This window comes from Chelonoidis abingdonii, chromosome 26 (genome assembly GCF_003597395.2).
Source record: "Chelonoidis abingdonii isolate Lonesome George chromosome 26, CheloAbing_2.0, whole genome shotgun sequence".
NCBI lineage: Eukaryota > Metazoa > Chordata > Testudines > Testudinidae > Chelonoidis > Chelonoidis abingdonii.
The window spans coordinates 8,762,957-8,781,896 of NC_133794.1; the positions used below are offsets into that span (position 1 = coordinate 8,762,957).

An 18,940-nucleotide genomic window follows, 5' to 3' on the forward strand; every position below is an offset into this window, starting at 1 on the left:
CGGCGGCAGCCTGGCCATTCCCACCCTGGTGCTGGTGGAACGGGGAGGCCGAAAGGGGTTTGCACCAGGCCTGGAGACGTGCAGGACTTCAGGGTGGGGCAGGGCAGGTGCCGGCGTGAGGCGGGGCAGAGACTGGCGGCCCAGGGAGCAAGTGAGCAAGGGCCAGTTACAGGTGCATTAGGCCCGGGGGCCCTGAGCTCTTACAGCCTGAGGCCTCTCGGGCTGCTTGCAGAGGAGCCCAGCCCCACAGCCCCTGCGGGGCAATATTGCCTCCTGCATTCTGCGCCCAGGGGCTCCCCACAGACACCGCGAGGCCCTGAGTGAAGGCAAATAACATGAATTTAACCCCCCATGTCTGCAAAATGCCCAGCCTCTCTTTGAAACGACAAGCCTGCATGATCCAGCCCTTGTCCCCCACATCTCGCTGTGCTGAGCACACCAGTCACTATGCTCATAAAGGGCCCGATCCAGCTGCTCTTGAGACCAAGGAAGGTGGTGGTGGTGCTGAGGGCACCTTGATTTTAATGGCAGCAGAATCAGGCCCCAGGTACAAATGTCCACATCAGATTAGCTGAGACCCATAAACTTGGACAGAGGAGCTTGGAGCAGTGAGCTGCACCAGGGGCCATAAAGCCAAGGCGCCTGAGCACAGAACAAAGCTGACAGCACCCGAGCTTCCCCCATTTTCTCTCCTCTCTTCAGCACCTGCCCCTGCCGCTCACCCTACCCCTTCGCCCTCTGGGGCACCCACTGGGTGGACTTGTCCTGCCCTGCAGGGGTGAGGCTCATGACATACAAACCCTATTGCTGATGGGACTCCAGCTGTTTGCACGTCCCACTCGCTCTGGGTTCGGGGAGGGGTGGGCAGTGCTACAGGGTGCCTGTGTGTGTGTGTGTGCAGCATTATAGGCCTGCTCCCATCCCAGCCCCTCTGGGATGTCTAAGGGGTGGGGATTCTGCTCTCCACTCCTCTTCGCCCCCCTGGGGTCAGTTTCATTTGAGACCACACACATCCCTGGTTCAACATCACGGACGACAAGAGAGTCACTTGGGAGGAGCGTGGCCCTGTCTGGGTGTCAGTCCCAGGGTGAGCGCGTGTCCACACACACGAGAGTCATTTGGGAGGAGCGTGGCCCCGCCTGGGTGTCAGTCCCAGGGTGAGTGCGTGTCCGCACACAAAAGAGTCATGTGGGAGGAGCGTGGTTCTGTCTGGGTGTCAGTCCCAGGGTGAGCGCGTGTCCACACACAAGAGAGTCATTTGGGAGGAGCATGGCCCTGTCTGGGTGTCAGTCCCAGGGTGAGTGTGCGTGCACACACCAGAGAGTCATGTGGGAGGAGCGTGGCCCTGTCTGGGTGTCAGTCCCAGGGTGAGCGCATGTCCACACACAAGAGAGTCACGTGGGAGGAACGTGGCCCTGTCTGGGTGTCAGTCCCAGGGTGAGTGTGCGTCCACACACAAGAGAGTCACGTGGGAGGAGCGTGGCCCCATCTGGGTGTCAGTCTCAGGGTGAGCACGTGTCCACACACGACTCAGGTGTCATCTACAACTCACACGGGAAACACATGTGAGAACATGGCCCTTCTGGCAGAGATCCATGTCTCCTGCCAGGGATGGAAGAGGCTCTGATCCTCGATGGGTGACGTGGAGCAACAGGATGAGAGTGAGCGCGAGGGGGGTGAGACAGGTCTCCTGGTGAGGGGTGCAGACCCAGAACAAAGCCTTGGGCTGTGCCTGGCTTCATCTGGCCATTCCAGGTCCCGTTCTCCATTAGCTAACGGCGGTGGGCATCGTTACCATGTGCCTCTGGCCACTTGTCTGAGGCAGGGCCTCGCAGGGTCCCAGCCTGGCTACAGGGATTGTCCCCAGTGCCAAAGTTTGATTTGTTTCTTTTCCCCTTAGGCAACCCCCCACCCCTGTGCTTCCCTCTCCAGCCCGGTGCTCCCGTTTGGGGAGGTCTCAGCAGATGGGCTGGGAAGCCCCAGCTCCAGCCCGTTAGCTGCTGTGCCGTTAATTTGCTACATCTGGTCGCTGGGGATGGGACTTGCTCAGTTTTTATCTCCTCGAGCGCCAGCCCCATGCGGTGAAAGGACACCGTAAATACTGCCAAGCCAAGCACACCCGCGGCCAAGAGGGGAGCGAAATCAGAGTGGGAACGAAGCTGCCGCAGAAGCCTCAGGAGCATTCAGAAGCCAAATGTGGCCACTGGAGCCCCAAGCGTTGCTGTGAGCCCAGCAGTGCCGGAGAGCCAAGCAGCATGAAGCGGCAGGACTCCCCCAGAAGACTATGGCGCATCTGATCCTGGGCCAGCCTCAGCAGGGGGACCTGAACCCAGCCCGGAGACCCCTTCTTCTGCTAGGGGATCTTAGCTCTGCCCCCCTCCCTGGCACCGCTCACTTCTGGACTTGGATTTCCCTTGGGACAGTGTCAATCCCTTTCTCCAAACCCTGCTGCTTCTCAGGTCATGGTCGCTTTGGGGGCCTCTGGGGGAAAATGAGCTGGAAGAAACCTCCTGGACTCAGCCAGCATCCAGCAGATGCTGCTGCATGGAGCTGGCTAGGAGAGGGGTAGGGTGGGGGTGGGGTGAGGGGGAGCATGTGAGTGACAGACACTAACATTCATCCCCCTCATCTGGATTTGCTCCCATGCAGAGAAGGATTTTGGAGGAACCGATGGATTTACAGAGCCCGAACACTTGACAGAATTAATCTCAACCCGAGTGATGGACAGTCAGATGGCCAGATAGCCCCGGCGCGGGCTGTCCCATAAGAAGTGATGCGTCTCTTCCACTTCCCATTGTTAGCATGAGAACACAGCCTGGATCCTGCACAGATGAACTGTTCCACAGAGACCCACCTCGCTGCTCTATAAGAAGGAAGGGGCTCCCTGAGTCACTGGAGATGGCTGGAGGATGCTAAGCACTCAACAGCAGCCTAGACCATCAAACTTTTTCCCCTAGTGGTTTAATTCCTCTCTGGGGGAATCATCTCTAAGAGGCTGCCAGAAACCAGAAGATTGGAGCCTTTCCTCCAGCATTTTCAGATTTTGGAGGATGCCAACACTACTGCAGACTCAACTGTGACACGAGTTTTTATTTAGATTCTATTTTTAGAGTTTGAGTTTCTATACATATATCTATATATTTATGTATCTATAGATTTCTATACAGCCATATCCACAGACACCCCATCTTTCTTGCGCTCCATGTGGATGTGGATGTAGCTATCGAGATATAAATGAGTAAGCCAAAGAATTTGTTGTAGGATTCTCCTTGCAACAAGACTTTCTAGATCTATAATTTTTTGCGTCCAGACAAACTACTCTCGGGAAGTTTTGTACGAGCCACTGCCCTGCAGCCAAAACAATGAGACCTGTGGCATTAATTTTAGGGTTTAAGACATTGTGGGTTTTGGCATTTTCGTCTCTTTCCAACACACTGGCGGTGAATAACAGTGGGAGATGGTGGTAAGTCTCTGCTTTTGCCTTTATATCCATCCTGTTCATTCTCCTTTTGCAAATAGAGCAGCCATGGAGGGAGAGAGAAATCCAGCAGACAAGTGCAGAGAGGGGTCTGCTCGCAGGGCAGGAGGGAACGCAGCTGCTCTCCACAGCATCTGGAGATATCTGGGGAGAAATGTCAAGAACTCAGGTGTTTGCTTCTAAGGATGAAAGAATGATGATCCTCTGCGTTGATGAGAGAAGGGACCTTCCAAGGGGCTTGGAGCCAGAGTGTTTCATCCAGCCCCAGCATGCCTGGCCCCTCCTGTTTTTTCTTTTTCCTGTAGGCAGATTTTTATATTTCCAACCAGATTTGTTTTCCCTTCTCTGTGCTCCTCTGTCCATTGTGGGCTGGGCTGGGCTGAGCTGGGCTGGGCTGAGGGGGAGTTGCTGAGGGAACATGCTGTAACTTCCCCACAGACACCCAGCTAGCGATCCATTCATCCCCATCCCCAGCTGTGGATGGTGCTGTATAAAGACAGGCATAGGATGATGCACACAACGACCTGGGCTAATTCTACAGAGACCGTATGGAGCTGTCTTTTCATTACCTGTGTCCAGTCAGTGCTGGAGCAACAGGCGCTAAGCCCATACTAGACACTGGCTACACACGCTCGCCATATCGACACCTACAAACAGAGGCACTGTGTAGACACACGCCTAACCGCAGCTCTCCAATGCACACCACCCCTTGGTGTGGGCACTAGTTCTGCTTCCCATTTGTGAGCCTGGCCACCCATATTCACTGGTGAGATTAGTGTGAGCGACACAGCTGCAAGCCCTGCCCTGACATTTCACACTATGTGTGCGCACACACACACACACACACACAGACACACACACAGCAGAGAAAAGCAGCAGGTATCTATCGCTATGCAGTAGCTAAGAGACACAGACTCACAGTTGCGACATATCATATGGGTCACAGGTGTGTGTTTGTCTGTTGTGTGTCTGTGTGACAGTGTAGTGCCAGCGTGGGCTGTGATCGCTAGCTGCAGCACGGGATGCGTGGAGATAGATGGGTGGGTGGGTGCATTAGGCTCTGTTCTGTCCCCCCTCACAGCCCCACCAGCGGGTACACACTCGTCCTTGCTGGGAACTCCCATCCCTGCCATTGCTGGGGGGCAGTGGCAGCTCCTTCCCCTCCCCGTCCGGCTCTGGAGAAGGCTTCTCTCTCCTCTCATTTTAATTGCTGCCTAGTCTGGGCCTGTCAGGCTGATTTAGGGCTGGAGTGGCGGGGTTGCAGCACTTGGCCGCTCTGTGTGAAACAGGCTGCTCCAGAGCACAGACGGTCGGGACTTAGAGCTGCCGGGAGCCGGCACCCTGTGCCCTGGCATCTCAGAGCTGGGAACGCAGGCTCTGCCCATACCTGGAGCCCCCTCTGCTGCCGGGTCTAAGCCTTTCCCTCACCCACAAACTGGCTGAATGTCCTGGTTAGGGCAGGTGTTCTACCTCTGGGAGGGGACTGAGGTTAAGTGGTTAGAGCAGGGGGCTGGGAGCCAGGACTCCTGGGTTCAATCCCCAGTGCTGGGAGGGGAGTGAGGTTAAGTGATCAGAGCAGGGGGCTGGGAGCCAGGACTCCTGAGTTCTCTCCTCAGCTCTGGGAGGGGAGTGGGGGATGGGGGGTTAAAGCAATAGGGCTGGGAGCCAGGACTCCTGGGTTCCATCCCCAGTGCTGGGAGGAGAGTGAGGTTAAATGGTCAGAGCAGGGGGCTGGGACTCCCTTTGGTCTGAGTGTTGCTCTGGTCGGGGCGGGGCAGAGGGGGCTGCACTGATCACTGCTGTTCGGTTGGGCTTGTGCCATGGTGCCTTATCCCCTGCTCTCACTGTCGGCAGGGGCATCATCAACGTGGCCTCTTCCACCAACCTGCTGACGGACTCCAAGAACGTGCACCTGGTGCTGGACCCCAGCCTGCAGCTGCTGAGCCGCAAGCAGAGGAAGCTGATCCGCCAGAACCCCGGCGTCCTGCACAGCATCAGCAGCGGCCTGCAGAGCGCCATCAAGGAGTGCAAATGGCAGTTCCGCAACCGCCGCTGGAACTGCCCCACCACCCAGGGGCCCCACATCTTCGGCAAGATCGTCAATCGGGGTGAGGCGGCAGGGGGCTCCTGGGGGGAGGGGGGGGCAGCAGTGATCTTGGCCAAGACAAGGGGGAAATGGAGGCAGAGCAGGTGCCAGGAAGGGGCTCCCTGTGCCACGCGGCCCCCTCCTGCCATGTGCTGAGGGCCCCTTCCCCTGCTGCCAAGCCTCGTGGGTCACATGCCCCCCCATGCAGTGTCCCCTCCCATCCCCGTGTGTCACACAATTGGCCGGATCAGTGATGTGATGTCACCTCTCCTCCCCTGATTGGACGAGCTCCCCTGCCAGGGCTGCCCAGGGGATTCCCCGACTCCCTCCGGGATTCCGTGGGCATTTCCTTGGGCTGGCAGCGGGGGCAGGGCCTCAGGCCAACGCGCCCCAAGCAGCCCCTGGCCAGCCAGCAGAGCGACTCCTCTGCTCGGGAGGTGCCAGCCTCAGCCCTGTGCCGCCTCGGTCAGCCTTTTAAAATACACTTTCCAAACTACGGCTCCGTGGCCTAGTCAATGGCACCTGAACTGGGCCACTGGACTCCTGGGATCCATCCCGGCTCTGCCACCTTCCCGCTCTGCACCACTATTTCCCCTCCTGCCCCTTGCCTAGACTGGGAGCTCCCTGAGTGGGCTGGGGTCTGTGCAGCACCTGGCGCGATGGGCCTGACTCCGGCTGGGCTGTAACACCCACGATAACGCCGCTGCCCCTCTGTGGCGCGTGGGGGAACTCGGTCGTACCCCCACCAAAGGGCAGAGTTGGCCTCACTTTTGCCAGGGTGAAAGGGCCGGTGACCCTGGGTGGGCGGGGGGGGGAGCGGTTGGGCTCCTTTCTAAGGCAGAAATCCCGCCCTGTGAGCCAGCTCCACTGGCCCCTGCCTTTCAGGCACAGCCCTCTGTTATACCCAGCCCGGCCAGTCAGGTGCTCCCCAAATGCTGGGTTTCCCCCACAAGCTCAGCAAGCTCCCCTGCCCCGCCCCCACCAGCTCCTCCCCACCCAGCTCCCGGCTGCAATCCCCTATAATGGCTGCAGCCCCTCCCCCAAAGCCAAGCTTGTAATCATCCCCTCCTCACCTGCACAGGGAACCCCGCCTCGCCCCACGCCCCCTTCCTGGGGATCCACAGCAACACAGCAGGAGCTGCAACTTCCTGCCACCTGCCCCTTCCACCTGGTGGCCAGGAAGAACCCCTCTCACTTCCCCCTCACCACCACTAGGGGGAGCCAGGGAGCTCAGTATGCAAACGAACCTGGCCGCAGGTGGGAACACACCTTTCATTTCCCCCTTCACCTCTAGAGGGAGCCAGGTAGCTTCCCCAGCTGGTACCAAGTGTGTTACCTGCGCTGGACGGACCCAGGGCGAGCCAGCCCCACCATACTGCTGGGAGACAAAGTGACGCAGGCCTGGCCTGGCCCAGTCCCTAGACCCCCCGCCCGCCTCTGGAGTGAGACCCTGTCTTCTCGGCTCCCCCACCTCCCCAAATCAGGTTGCTGCTGCTGCATGGGTGGTTAGTGTCTTCCGTGCCCTGCCAGAGGCAGCTGGGGCTGATGGCCACAGCATGTGCCCTGCAGCTCCTGCCTGGCTCACTGCCAGCTGCAGCGCCAGCGAGACGGGACCACGCACTGGGGTGGTCGGCGTCAGCCCGCACGCGGTGCCGGTGCCCTGAAAGCCTTGGTTCCCTGCCTCCAGGCTGTCGGGAGACGGCGTTCATCTTCGCCATCACCAGCGCTGGTGTCACCCACTCCGTGGCCCGGTCCTGCTCCGAGGGCTCCATCGAGTCCTGCACGTGTGACTATCGGCGCCGCGGCCCGGGGGGCCCCGACTGGCACTGGGGGGGCTGCAGCGACAACGTTGACTTCGGACGGGTCTTCGGGCGCGAGTTCGTGGATTCCAACGAGAAGGGGCGGGACCTGCGCTTCCTGATGAATCTGCACAACAACGAGGCAGGACGGATGGTGAGTGTGCACGAGTGGGCGTACGGGCACATGGGGGTGTGCACGCATGGGGTGGGGAGACTGTGTGTGCATGTCTGTGCCTGTGTGTGTGTGTCCATGAGTGTGTATGTGTGTGCGCGCGCATGTCCATATGTGTCTGTGCATGCGTGTACATGCATGTGCACGCATGTCCATGTGTGGGCATGCATGTGCGTGTGTGTCTGTGCACGTGTGCACTGTGGGAGGAGCATCATCTCTGGGGCTCTTTTCCAGCCCATGTGGTCTCTGCTTTGCAGACAGGAAGCTGACGGGCTCCACCATTCAGAGGGCAGCTACAGGATACCCTCGGGGTGGGGGGCCAGGTTCCTGACCTGCAACTTCTCTTCCTGGGGGCATCAGCAGAGGGCCTGGGGTTGCCGCAGCCTCTGAGCAGAGGGACAGAGGGAAGGGGGTGTGCAGAGGACAGATGCTCTCTGTGCAGCATCCAAAGGGGACACAGCGACCTGGAGGGACCTGTCCTGCCCTCCTTGCCCCCTGCGAACTCCTAGCTCAGTGAGGGGGAGCGCAGGACCGATCAGAGGGGAGGAGGGAGCCCGGGGAAGGGAGAGTGGAGGCATGATGGGTGGAGCAGGGTTGGGGCAGAGCCGGGACACGCCAGCTCTGACGGGCGAAGCCAGGGCTCCTCGTCCAGGCGTGCTGCTGCGCGTGGCCCTGCCGGCATCCAGCACATGTGGGAGGAACTGATGCCAGTTCCTCTAATTGCAGTAAAACCCCATTGGAAAGGAGCCCTGGGATCCTCCGCGGGCTGCCTCGGGTTTCCAGTGCAGGGGCGGGCGAAGTGCGGCCGGGGCTGGCGGCTGCAGACTGATCCCGGCGGAACGGCTCTGCCCAGAGCAACCTCCGTGACCTGCGAGACGCTGCCTAACGAGCATTAACAGGGAGGGCCCATGTGCAAGGGAGGCCGAGATGGGCACGCCGTGGGAGCGCTCACCGCGCTGGGGTCCCACTGGGCACAGGGCCGCTCCCAGCACCGGGGCACTGCTCTGGGGAAGCTTGCAGTGCTAACCGGGCCAGGCCTGTCTTGCAGACGGTCTTCTCGGAGATGCGGCAGGAGTGCAAGTGCCATGGCATGTCAGGCTCCTGCACCGTCAAGACCTGCTGGATGCGACTTCCCACCTTCCGCACGGTGGGCGACTTCCTCAAGGACCGGTTCGACGGCGCCTCCCGCGTCATCTACGGCAACAAGGGCAGCAACCGGGCCTCGCGCGTGGAGGGGCCCCACCTGGAGCCCGAGAACCCGGCCCACAAGCCCCCCTCCCCCCACGACCTCGTCTACTTCGAGAAGTCGCCCAACTTCTGCACCTACAGCGGCAAGATGGGCACGGCGGGTACGGCCGGGCGTTTCTGCAACAGCTCCTCCCCAGCCCTGGACGGCTGCGAGCTGCTGTGCTGCGGGCGGGGCTACCGCACGCGAACCCAGCGCGTCACCGAGCGCTGCAACTGCACCTTCCACTGGTGCTGCCACGTCAGCTGCTTGAACTGTACCAACATACAAGTGTTGCACGAGTGCTTGTGAGCCGGGGCCAGGCGGGAGGAGGGGGACGGAGGCAAAGACCTTCCCTGGGGGAGATTAAAATCAGGGCCCCACCCTCATCTCGCCTAGCAAGGGCATCGCATCCGAGCAGCCGCTGCAAGCCGGATTCTGCAGCCCCCTGACCCCGGAGCTGCCGCTCTCAGTGGCAGCCCCAGCCCCAGAGAAAGGTGAGGCCCTGGCAGACATGAGGGGAAGGGCCGTCCTCTCCAGACCCCTCCAAACTCTTCCAGGCCAGGACACCTGCAGGGGCGACAGAGATCACCCAGTGGTGACCCAAAGGGCCCTGTGGCAGCCCCCTCCCTGTCACCCCGCAGGGTCTTATCCTTGGGCGCATTTGGGCGAAAAGGGCAGCCTGGATCTCTGCGTGGCCCCAGCTAAACCTCTCCCCGCCCCATGTCCTGGGGGTGGGTCTCCACAGCTCAGCGCTGGCCTCTGTGCTGAGCCCCGGCCTGGGACCCCCCAGCCCCACCTCCACACTGCTCAGTCACTCCCCGCCCTGGGCAGGATTCATTCATCCGATGCTACCAGCCTCCCCCCTGCTGCCAGGGTGGCCAGGTCAAAGGCAGCTCGGAAAGCGCCCGGCACCCACGATTGCCCCTCGGACGAGTGTTCACAGCACTCACCAAATGCCACTCATTAGCTTCTTGGACTCGGAGCACTGTGCCAGGAACAGGGGGAAACGCTGGTCAGTCGCAGCTGGCCGGCCTGGCGCGCGCAGTCGAACAAGGCTGGGAATTTGGTACGTAACATGCACTGAAGAAGTGGTCGGAATCTCCAGTTTTGTTTTGTAAATAAAATATTTATTGTGAATGGTTTTATACCCCTTAGTGCCGGCCCGGCCTCGCCAACCGGTGGGTCTCCTAGACGATCCCGCTCCTCTGCCTTTGACAAAGATTTCCCCCCCGGCGTATTGTTTCTAATTAAAAGAACAATGCTTTGTTACAGATCTCATTCATAGCGAGCTAGAGACAAATAAAGGATCTATTTTTATCAAGTCAACAGAGTTTAATTTTTTTTGGTGGGGGGGGGTTGGAGCAATGCAGTACCTCATCCCTGCCCAGCGCTGGGCAAGCCACATTGTCATTAACACCAGTGCAAAGGGTGCAGGAGATGCTGCCACACTGAGCTGGCAGCACTTTCCACGCCTGTCGCACTAGTGTCAGTGAGGACACCAGGTGCAGGGTGTGAGGGACTCCAAGATCTTAGAGGCGGAGGGGACCATGCCGTCCAGACGTGTGTATAACCCAGCTGGGGACCCTCCCCCAGCACCTCCTGCTTCCAGTCCCAAAGCTCCTGCTGGGAGAATCCAGCCCAAGCCCACGACAGCTGGGTCCAATGGTCAGTTCGCCTTGCTGGGTCTTATTGCAGTTTGAGCTGCCTGCTGCCCACAGGGATCCTCAGAAGTCTTGTTGGAACATGCATATTAACTGTATGTCAGTAGCTAACACCAGGAGGTTTGCTGCGTGGCTATGAACCAGCTGCCACACTCCACCCCAGAGGTGGCTGCATTTTCCCTGCCCCAGTGTTCCTCTCACACTCCGCTATGCGGATCCCAGAGACCCCAGCTCCCGGGACGTGTGGCCTCGCACCCATCCTGGCAGCTGGTCTGGGATCTGGTTGCACCGTGAGCCCAGGAGCTCTGCAGGGCCACTTGGAAGGCAAAACAGCCCGGCCCCAGAGCGGCGATTCCCCTGCCCCCACCCTGGCACACTCTGCTCCCCACCTGGTTTGGGGTTTCAGGATCTTCAGCGAGTGTGTTGGGAGCCGGGAGCCTCAAACCCACAACTCGCTTCTCAGAAGGAGAAAGAAAATCCCAAGTCCCCTCCCTGCGCCGGGCGGGATCAGCTACAGAACGAACCGGCCTCTCGCCAGAGCCGGAGCTAAGTGGAAGCAGGTGACGAGCTGGGGAACTGCCCGGCTTTCATGTTTGGGCGTGGTCCGGGGTGAGCCGGTGATCGCACCCTTGAGGTTAAACAGGGAGGCCCAGCTGCCGGCACCCACCGCCCAGCATGCAATGGTGGCTAAGGCCCCTCACCAGCTCACACCGCCTGGCGTGCAATGCTGGCTAAAGCCCCTGCACCAGCTTGCATCACCCGACGTCCCATGCCAGCTAAGGCCCTGCACCAGCTCACTCTGCCTGGCATGCAATGCCCGGCTAAGGCCCTGCACCAGCTCCCAGCGGCTGGCATGCAATGGTGGCTAAGGCCCCGCACCAGCTCACACCGCCTGGTGTGCAATGCTGGCTAAACCCCTGCACCGGCTTGCATCACCCGATGTCCAATGCCAGCTAAGGCCCTGCACCAGCTCACACCGCCTGGCATGCAGTGCCGGCTAAGGCCCTGCACCAGCTCCCAGCGCCCGGCATGCAATGGTGGCTAAGGCCCCAGCACCAGCTCCCACCACCTGGCGTGCAATGGCGGCTAAGGCCCCACACCGGCTCGCACCACCCCGTGTGCAATGGTGGCTAAGGCCCCACACCAGCTCCCACCGCCCGGCGTGTAATGCTGGCTAAGGCCCCTGCACCGGCTCCCACCGCCTGGTGTGCAATCCTGGCTAAGGCCCCACACTAGCTCCCACCACCCGGCGTGCAATGCCAGCTAAGGCCCCAGCGCCAGTTCGCACCACCCAGCGTGCAATGCTGGCTAAGGCCCTGCACCAGCTCCCACCGCCCAGCGTGCAATGCCGGCTAAGGCCCAAGCGCCAGTTTGCACCACCCAGCGTGCAACACCGGCTAAGGCCCCGCACCGGCTTGCACCACCTGGCGTGCAATGCCGGCTAAGGCCCTGCACCAGCTCCCACCACCCCGCGTGCAATGGCGGCTAAGGCCCCAGCACCAGCTCCCACGACCCGGCGTGCAATGGTGGCTAAGGCCCCGCACCGGCTCCCACTGCCCGGCGTGCAATGGTGGGTAAAGCTCCGTCACCAGCTCCTACTGTCCGGTGTGCAATGCTAGCTATGGCCCTGCACCGGCTCCCACTGCCCAGCGTGCAATGGCGGGTAAGGCTCTGGCACCAGCTCCCATCGCCCGGCGTGCAATGCCGGCTAAGGCCCCAGCGCCATGTCACACCGCCCGGTGGAGGAGCACTGCGGAAAGGGATGTGGAAGAGGCCAGGACTCACCCAGTTCCTCTTGAGGTGCTGCACACAGGAAACTCACCATGCCAACCACTGAATGCAGCCACCTCTGGGGTGGAGTCTGGTAGCTGGTTAACAGCCATACAGGAAAGATGCACAATAATTTGGAATTCTAGAATATTGCATCCAGCTGAAAGGGCCAGGAGCCGCTTGTCTAATCTCATCTGTCCATCTCAGGCAGTGGTTCTCAGCCTTGTATGGATGACTCCTTTCACACAGGAAGACTCTGAGTGCGACCCCCCCCTTATAAATTAAAAACACTTGTTTATATATTTAACCCCATTCTAAATGCTGGAGGTGAAGCAGGGTTTGGAGTGGAGGCTGACAGCTCGCGACCCCCCCTGGTGATCCCCTGAGGGGTCCCGATCTCCAGTTTGAGACCCCCTGATCTAAGGTTGTGACATTATGAGTGTGATATAATATCTCATTGAAAGGTGACAGGGCCAGAAAGAGTTAATTAACTCATAGACTGACCTAACCCATGGGTGAACCTTAAGGACTTGTTAGGAAAATATGTAAATGAACACAGCTTTGAAATGCAGCCAGCATGGCATTGTTAGAGGTAGAAGGGGAGGTGTTTGCTCAGGTCTTGGGATATCGGCAAACAAGCCTTGTCTATTCCTACAGCTCTGATTCAAAGATCAAAAAAGGAATATTAACATTGAGGAAGACACTTGAGTGAAATCGTATCATTGTCTCTGTGTCTCTTTGAAGGTTGTGGTCACTTGAATCTGAACTGTTAATGGATAAATTCCCCTGTGCTAATTGCCAGGATATTTGGGAGAAGGAAAGTTAAGCCGATTGTTTTCTCAGGCCAAGAGGCTGCTGGAAATGTATAAAAACCCTGGGACACGATCCTGCTTCATCTCAGATCCGCTTTGGGTTTCAAGAGGGGGAAACCTTAAGCCACAAGGACTGAGATCCCCAGTCACTGACTGGCATCACCCTGAATATGGACATTGGACTGTAACCGCTGGACTATTTCTGAAAGGACTTTTGGCAACTACAAACTCACCTCTGCTGTGTACCTGAACCTCAGGAATTGAATTCAAGTCTGTCTGTAGACTGATCTTTTAACCAACTCTCTCTCTATCTCTCTTTTCTTTTTTAATGCATTTGAGTTTAGTTAACAAGAATTGGCTACAGTGTGTATTTTGGGTAAAATCTAAGTTATAATTGGACCTGGGTATGTGGCTGATCCTTTGGGATTGGAAGAACCTTTTCTTTTATATGATGAGATAAGATTTTCAGGAATCATCATCATAGCTGACATGTGTGTCTCGATGGAGGCCTGAGGCTGGGCATTTTAAGGGAACTGCGTTGTTTGGACTTCTGAGTAACCAGTGAGGTACCACAGAAGCTGTTTTGTGCTGGTTGGTAAATCTAAGGATTGGCAGATCCACCAGCGTTTGGGGTTTGTCTGCCCCGGTCTGTTTGCAGTTCGCCCTGATTGAGTGACCTCGGCTGGCTCCCATGGGCAGCACTGTCACAAAGGTGTGTCCATCTCTCAGCTGGTCTCCTGGGCCCATCGCCATGACATCCAAGCACTCGGACACAACGGGGACTCTAGCCTCTGGCATTTGCTTGGGGTGTGTGGCTGGTTCCCCTTAGCGCCAAGGGGTCATTAATGACCTCTGGAGGTGAATGATGACAAGGCAGAGAATGACATTGTCCAGCACTGTCCCCTCCTGCTCCGCTCTGGGGAACAAAGCGAGGGAGCTGGAGTGTATCATATGGTGCCCTGCTCACGCTAAGCCTGATCCCTCAAGGCAGGACACAGCGATTCCCCTGCTCGCCGAGGCTGGACTGGGTCTGAGCTGGGCCCTCAACCTGGCACCTTTCCCCAGGGCTGAATTCAGCCATTGGGCTTTTGTCATGGGGCCTCGTGCAGAAACACGCGGCGAAGGAGTGGGGTGGCGCCACCTGTGAACTGAACTGCCAAGCACCGAGTTGGCAGGTTCACTCCCAAGCCCTGTCCCAACATGACCCCCAAAATGTCCTGTTAGCCCAGAGCCCCAGGAACACTGAGGTGCCCAACTCCCTGTGGGTTGATTCCTAGAAAGGCCTAGGGCGGTGGGTGCTGAGCTCGTGGCACCTGATCCAACACCTAGTGCAGCCGGAGGGGTTCCCCAGAGGGGCTGGGCCGGGGCAGAACAAGGCCCCATGGCTCGCAGTTAAACCAGACAAACGCCAGCAGGAACGAAGGCCTGGCCTTTTCCCACCACGGGTGCTGACCCGCCTGAAGGGACGTGGATTCGCTGTGTCTCCATGGCTCCGGCTGCAGAGAGGAGGGTCTGGACGATGCATGAGCCAGACTCACCTCACTAGCCTGGCTGCAGCATGCTGGGGGCCTGGGGGCAAAGGCAGGAGGCCCCAGGAGCTGCTGTCATGGGGCCTGCCCACCGTCAGAGCTCTGTAGTTGCGCGGGACATGGGCGATGAGCCGGAGAAGCTGCTCATTGAGTGGGACAGTGGCAAACGCTGGGGGCATTTTCCAGAAATACCTTCTCGTGGCGCTAGCGGAAAAGTTGATGCTTAGAAAGAAGAAGAAAAAAAGATTGTCCCTTTTTCTTGCCAAGGTGAAAAACACTCCATGGTGTGGTAAAATCAAGAAATGCACAAGGAAAAAAAAAAAGACTGGAAAGAAACACATCCCGAAATAACCCTCCTGCAGCATCACCGTTGTCTGCTGGGAGCTATCGCTCTGCTAAATTCTGCCATGCACTGGGCATGAAAATAACCCTGTTTGCCTGCGGTGGCGAGTTAAGAATATAGATAATGACATTGTTATAAGTCACCTCTGTTACTCAGTTTTTCCAGGGCTTGCTGAGCCATATCACAGCTTCAGCAGCCAAAGCCCCCCTGAGATAGACTCACACACACACACAACTGGCTGCAGGGTGCAAATTATCTGGGCTTTTATAAATACACTGAGTGGCTTTAAATATAGCTCCCCGCCCCCTCCCCCTGCGCTGTTTTGGGCCTGAGCTGGGAAATGCACGCCCTGCCCCCCGCACCCCCCCGCCCAGTGGAAAGCCCATCACAGCTGGGCAGCTGGGAAACATCTGGAGCCCTTCGCCACTGGCTGTACTTTCGAGAAGGGGTTTTGGTGTGTGCGCAGGGGGGGTTGGTAGCTGAGCACTGAAGGAAACGCTCCAGCTTTTCAGTGCATTAAATCGTGTGTGCTAGTGTCACACGCACATTCACACTCACCCATGTCACACCTTCCCTGTGAACAACAACTGGGGTCCAGTGGTGGGGTCCGAGCACTGGAAAAGCTGGTCCAGAAGCGTCACCCAGGCCTCGCGCTGCCCATCTGCGGGGTGGGGTGGGGGGGCTCTCATCCAGCCTGCAGAGCAAGAGAGCTGGGGGGCAGGTTAGCTCGGGGGGGAGGATGGAGGCCACAGCCCACACAGGGCCTTGGGATGCCATTGCTGCAAGCAGACAGAGCCCAGTGGCCCTGCCCCGGGAAAGGCTTGAGGGAGATCGGTGAAGTGTACACGACATCAGGGCACAGGGGGGTAGGCCAAGGTGAGAAGAGGAGACGTCACCCTTAGCCTGCCAGCATCCTGCGCTGGCCTCAGGCTGGCTGGGCTGGGGGGGGAACACTTGCCTGTGTCAGTACAGTACCCTGCCACCGGAGGCTCAGCCTGTCACATGGGACCAGCCTGTGGCTTCCCCCACCCCTGGCTAAGTCCTCTGTGGGCAATTCCCCCCGGTCCCGCCCCATCCGAGTGGGCACCAGCCTTTCCGTCCCGTCCTGCCCCAGCCAGGCATGGCACCGCCCTGTAGCTAACAGCTGCCGCGTTCTGTCCCAGAGGTGGCTGCCTCTCAGCAGTGCGGGAAGCGACAGGAGTGGCTGGCACCAGCCCAGCCTCTCTCTCTGGGGGAGAACAGCGGGGTTCCCACCTCTGCAGCTACATTGGCGCAGACTTCCCCAAGCTCCATAACCAGATTGCGCCTGTTACCAACGGGGCTCAAGCCAGGGAGTCCCCCCTTCTGGACTCCAGCGGGTGCGCAGGAGACCATCAGGATCGGGGCCACTCATACCACGGCAGGGGAGAGGAGTCCAGATGTGGCGTTTAGTTCATGTGCCCCCAGCCACATCCTGGCGCAGGGGAGGGGGCTGTTGTGGGAACGCGGGAGCCGCTCCCCTGCGCCGATTACTCAACGTCAGCTTTAGCTCAGCCCGGTTCATATTAATCCTCGGAAGTAATTTAGCCGTCTCCGCTCGCAGCCCCGTCATTGTGGCCCGACCAGCCCCTTGCCTGGCTTCTAATTAACTCCTTGTGCCTCCGGTTTTGTGTCTCGCGAATACCCCACCTTGTCAGGCCCGCCTCTCTGCTTCCCCCCTCCCCAGGAGCATTCCTGTCCCGACGGGCTAAGGCACCCCAGCAACCGTGGCAAGGATCGCCCCTAATCCGCGGGCACGCCGGCATCTGCTGGAGAGGCAGCCCGTCACCTACTGGCTGGTAGGTGACCAAGGCCTGAGAGAAACAATTAGGGACAAAGCTGAGAACCCCAGGGGTCTAATACAAACCTTCATGGGACGGTTGTGTGGCATTTGGGGAGTTTAATGAATTGTCCATCATGCTTTTCAGGTCTGGTCGGCTGGGCTGGATTAATCTGAGAAACCACAGTGGGTAGGAGCCACTAAGCCTGTATTTATTACTCTTCCATTGTAACTAATTGAGGTAATTATCTGTGACTCCAGCCCCGCTTAACAATGCCGCATTCACGCCGCAAGGCTGTGCCCCCACCTCGCTGAGCCGAGGGGCCGCACCGCAGAGGACCATGGGTCTGCCCACAAGGCCCTGCGCCTGCCAAGGGGCAAACAGAGGGCCTGGTTCTGCCAGCTCAGTGCCGGGGCCTGGCCTGGCAGTAAAGCCCCAGGAGCACCTGGGGATGGAGGTGCAGGACTCACATGTCCACTCCTTCACCATGTGTGTTTTGCACTGGGTGCAGCTGGCTCTGGAGTACTGGGGGGCCGGGGGTCGGTTTGCCCAGGCGACAGAGCCAGGGCAGGGCCCATGTGTTCCCCGTGAGTCCCCCAGCTCCGCCAGTAGGGCATGGGGAACCCCACAGCTAAAGGGCGGGTGTGGGGGAGGGGCCAGCGGAGGGGTCAAAGCCAATCCTGCAGCAATCTGACCCCTTCGGGGCCAGAGGGCTGTTCTCCCCCTGGCTTCTGCCTCCTGCAAGCACCTTGCAAGGGGTGAGAATTCACCCCCACGAGGTTCCCATGCAGCCCCCCACACCCCTCCTTCCCCCCCCAGGCCAGGTCTGTTGGGGTTGGCCTACTGCACAGCGACATCGTGTGGCTGCCTTGGGAGCCGCACCGCAGGCCGGCTCCCGCCCTGGCCCCAGTACAGCTGCCATGCTGGTGGCAGTGGAAGTGTGGGGGCAGGGGAGCGTCAGGCCTCGCTCATCTAAATGCACCCTGAACCCTCCAGCCCCTGCTGCCCTCCCCATTCCAGCCAGCAACCCGCCTCCCTCCTGGGCTGGGCTGCATGGTGCTGAGCCTGGGGGGGGTCCCACTAGACAGCTCCCCCCCCAATTATCCCCACCCTGAGCTAGAGCCATCAGCTCTCCCCTGCCCCGCAAGCTGGGAGTTGCCAGCCTGGGTTCCACCCCCGTGGGGAGAGCCTGGGGCCCGGATCAGGCCACCTACCTTCCCCAGCCTCCCAGCTCTCCCTGCCAGCCCAGCGGGTGGGGAAGGGGCAGGGGAAAGATGCTAGGAACAGGTGAGCCAAGCCCCAGGCCCAGTCTGCCAACCCCACAGCTCACAAGTGAGAGAGAAGTTTCTGAGTGGGGCAGGGAGCTATGGGCACCCACCTGCCCCTCCCCCCTCCTTGTCCCCCATCCCCAGGCACCCCAGCTGCCCTGCCCCCAGCCCTGGCTGCCCTGTGTCTTGAGTGGCCTTTCTCCCAGGCCTGGCACAGCACAGGACAGGCAGGTGGGCAGACGGCTGGGCGCCCAGGGCCAGGTGCAGCGGGCTCGGCTCTGGAAGGGCCTGGCACATTCTCGTGGGCATGGCCAGGTGTGCACTTGCACACTCACCCCCCTCACACACACACTCATTCACCCTCACATGCACCCCCGAGGCTCACCAGGCTGGGGTCTCAACATGGCACTGCGCAGAGGAAGCTCACAGCAAACCCAGCGAGCGCTTCCAGATGTGCCAGCTGGCCCCCCTCGCTGCCCCGCCCCCGGCTGCCGCATTTCCATTGGATTGTCCTGGAGTCTCTCGGAATTAATCCTTTACTGAAGAATTATGTCATGTGCTGAAACCTCCAGGGGTATGAACCCTGTGTCACCATCGCCCCCAAGGGTCGGTCACCACCAGCCCCGGGGCCTCCCAGGGTCCCAGCTGGACCCTTGGGTGTGTGTGGCCGGGAGGGCAGGTAGTGAGTGGGGAGAGGAGGTCTGGGGCCAGATCCTGCTGTGAGCTACGGTATGTAAATCTGGGACACCACCCCCGCCCCCTGCCAGGGAAGCAGCAGCAGAAGCCAAACCAGCCCTGGTTACACAGCCGCCCAGCTGCAGTTAATCTGGGTCCCGTCCCGGAGGGGACAGGCCGTGAGTCAGGCATCCCTGCAGCTCACCTGCAGCCTGCATGCTGTCCAGCCCAGCCCCCACCTGCAGCCTGTCCAGCCCAGTCCCCGCCTGCAGCTCTGCACCCTCAGCCCAGCCCCGACCCCCACAGCTCTGCGCCCCCAC

At 59.6% G+C, this 18,940-nt stretch overlaps 1 protein-coding gene across 1 annotated transcript; it reads left to right on the forward strand.

Annotated features, from left to right (window-relative positions):
• The first annotated feature begins 3,362 nt into the window (after nt 1-3,362).
• On the forward strand, nt 3,363-9,072 carry WNT1 (Wnt family member 1). Its single transcript, XM_032785461.1, has 4 exons — nt 3,363-3,463; nt 5,333-5,586; nt 7,252-7,517; nt 8,584-9,072. Exons 1-4 carry the CDS (start codon nt 3,363-3,365, stop codon nt 9,070-9,072), a joined length of 1,110 nt encoding a protein of 369 aa, XP_032641352.1.
• Nucleotides 9,073-18,940: the final 9,868 nt, after the last annotated feature.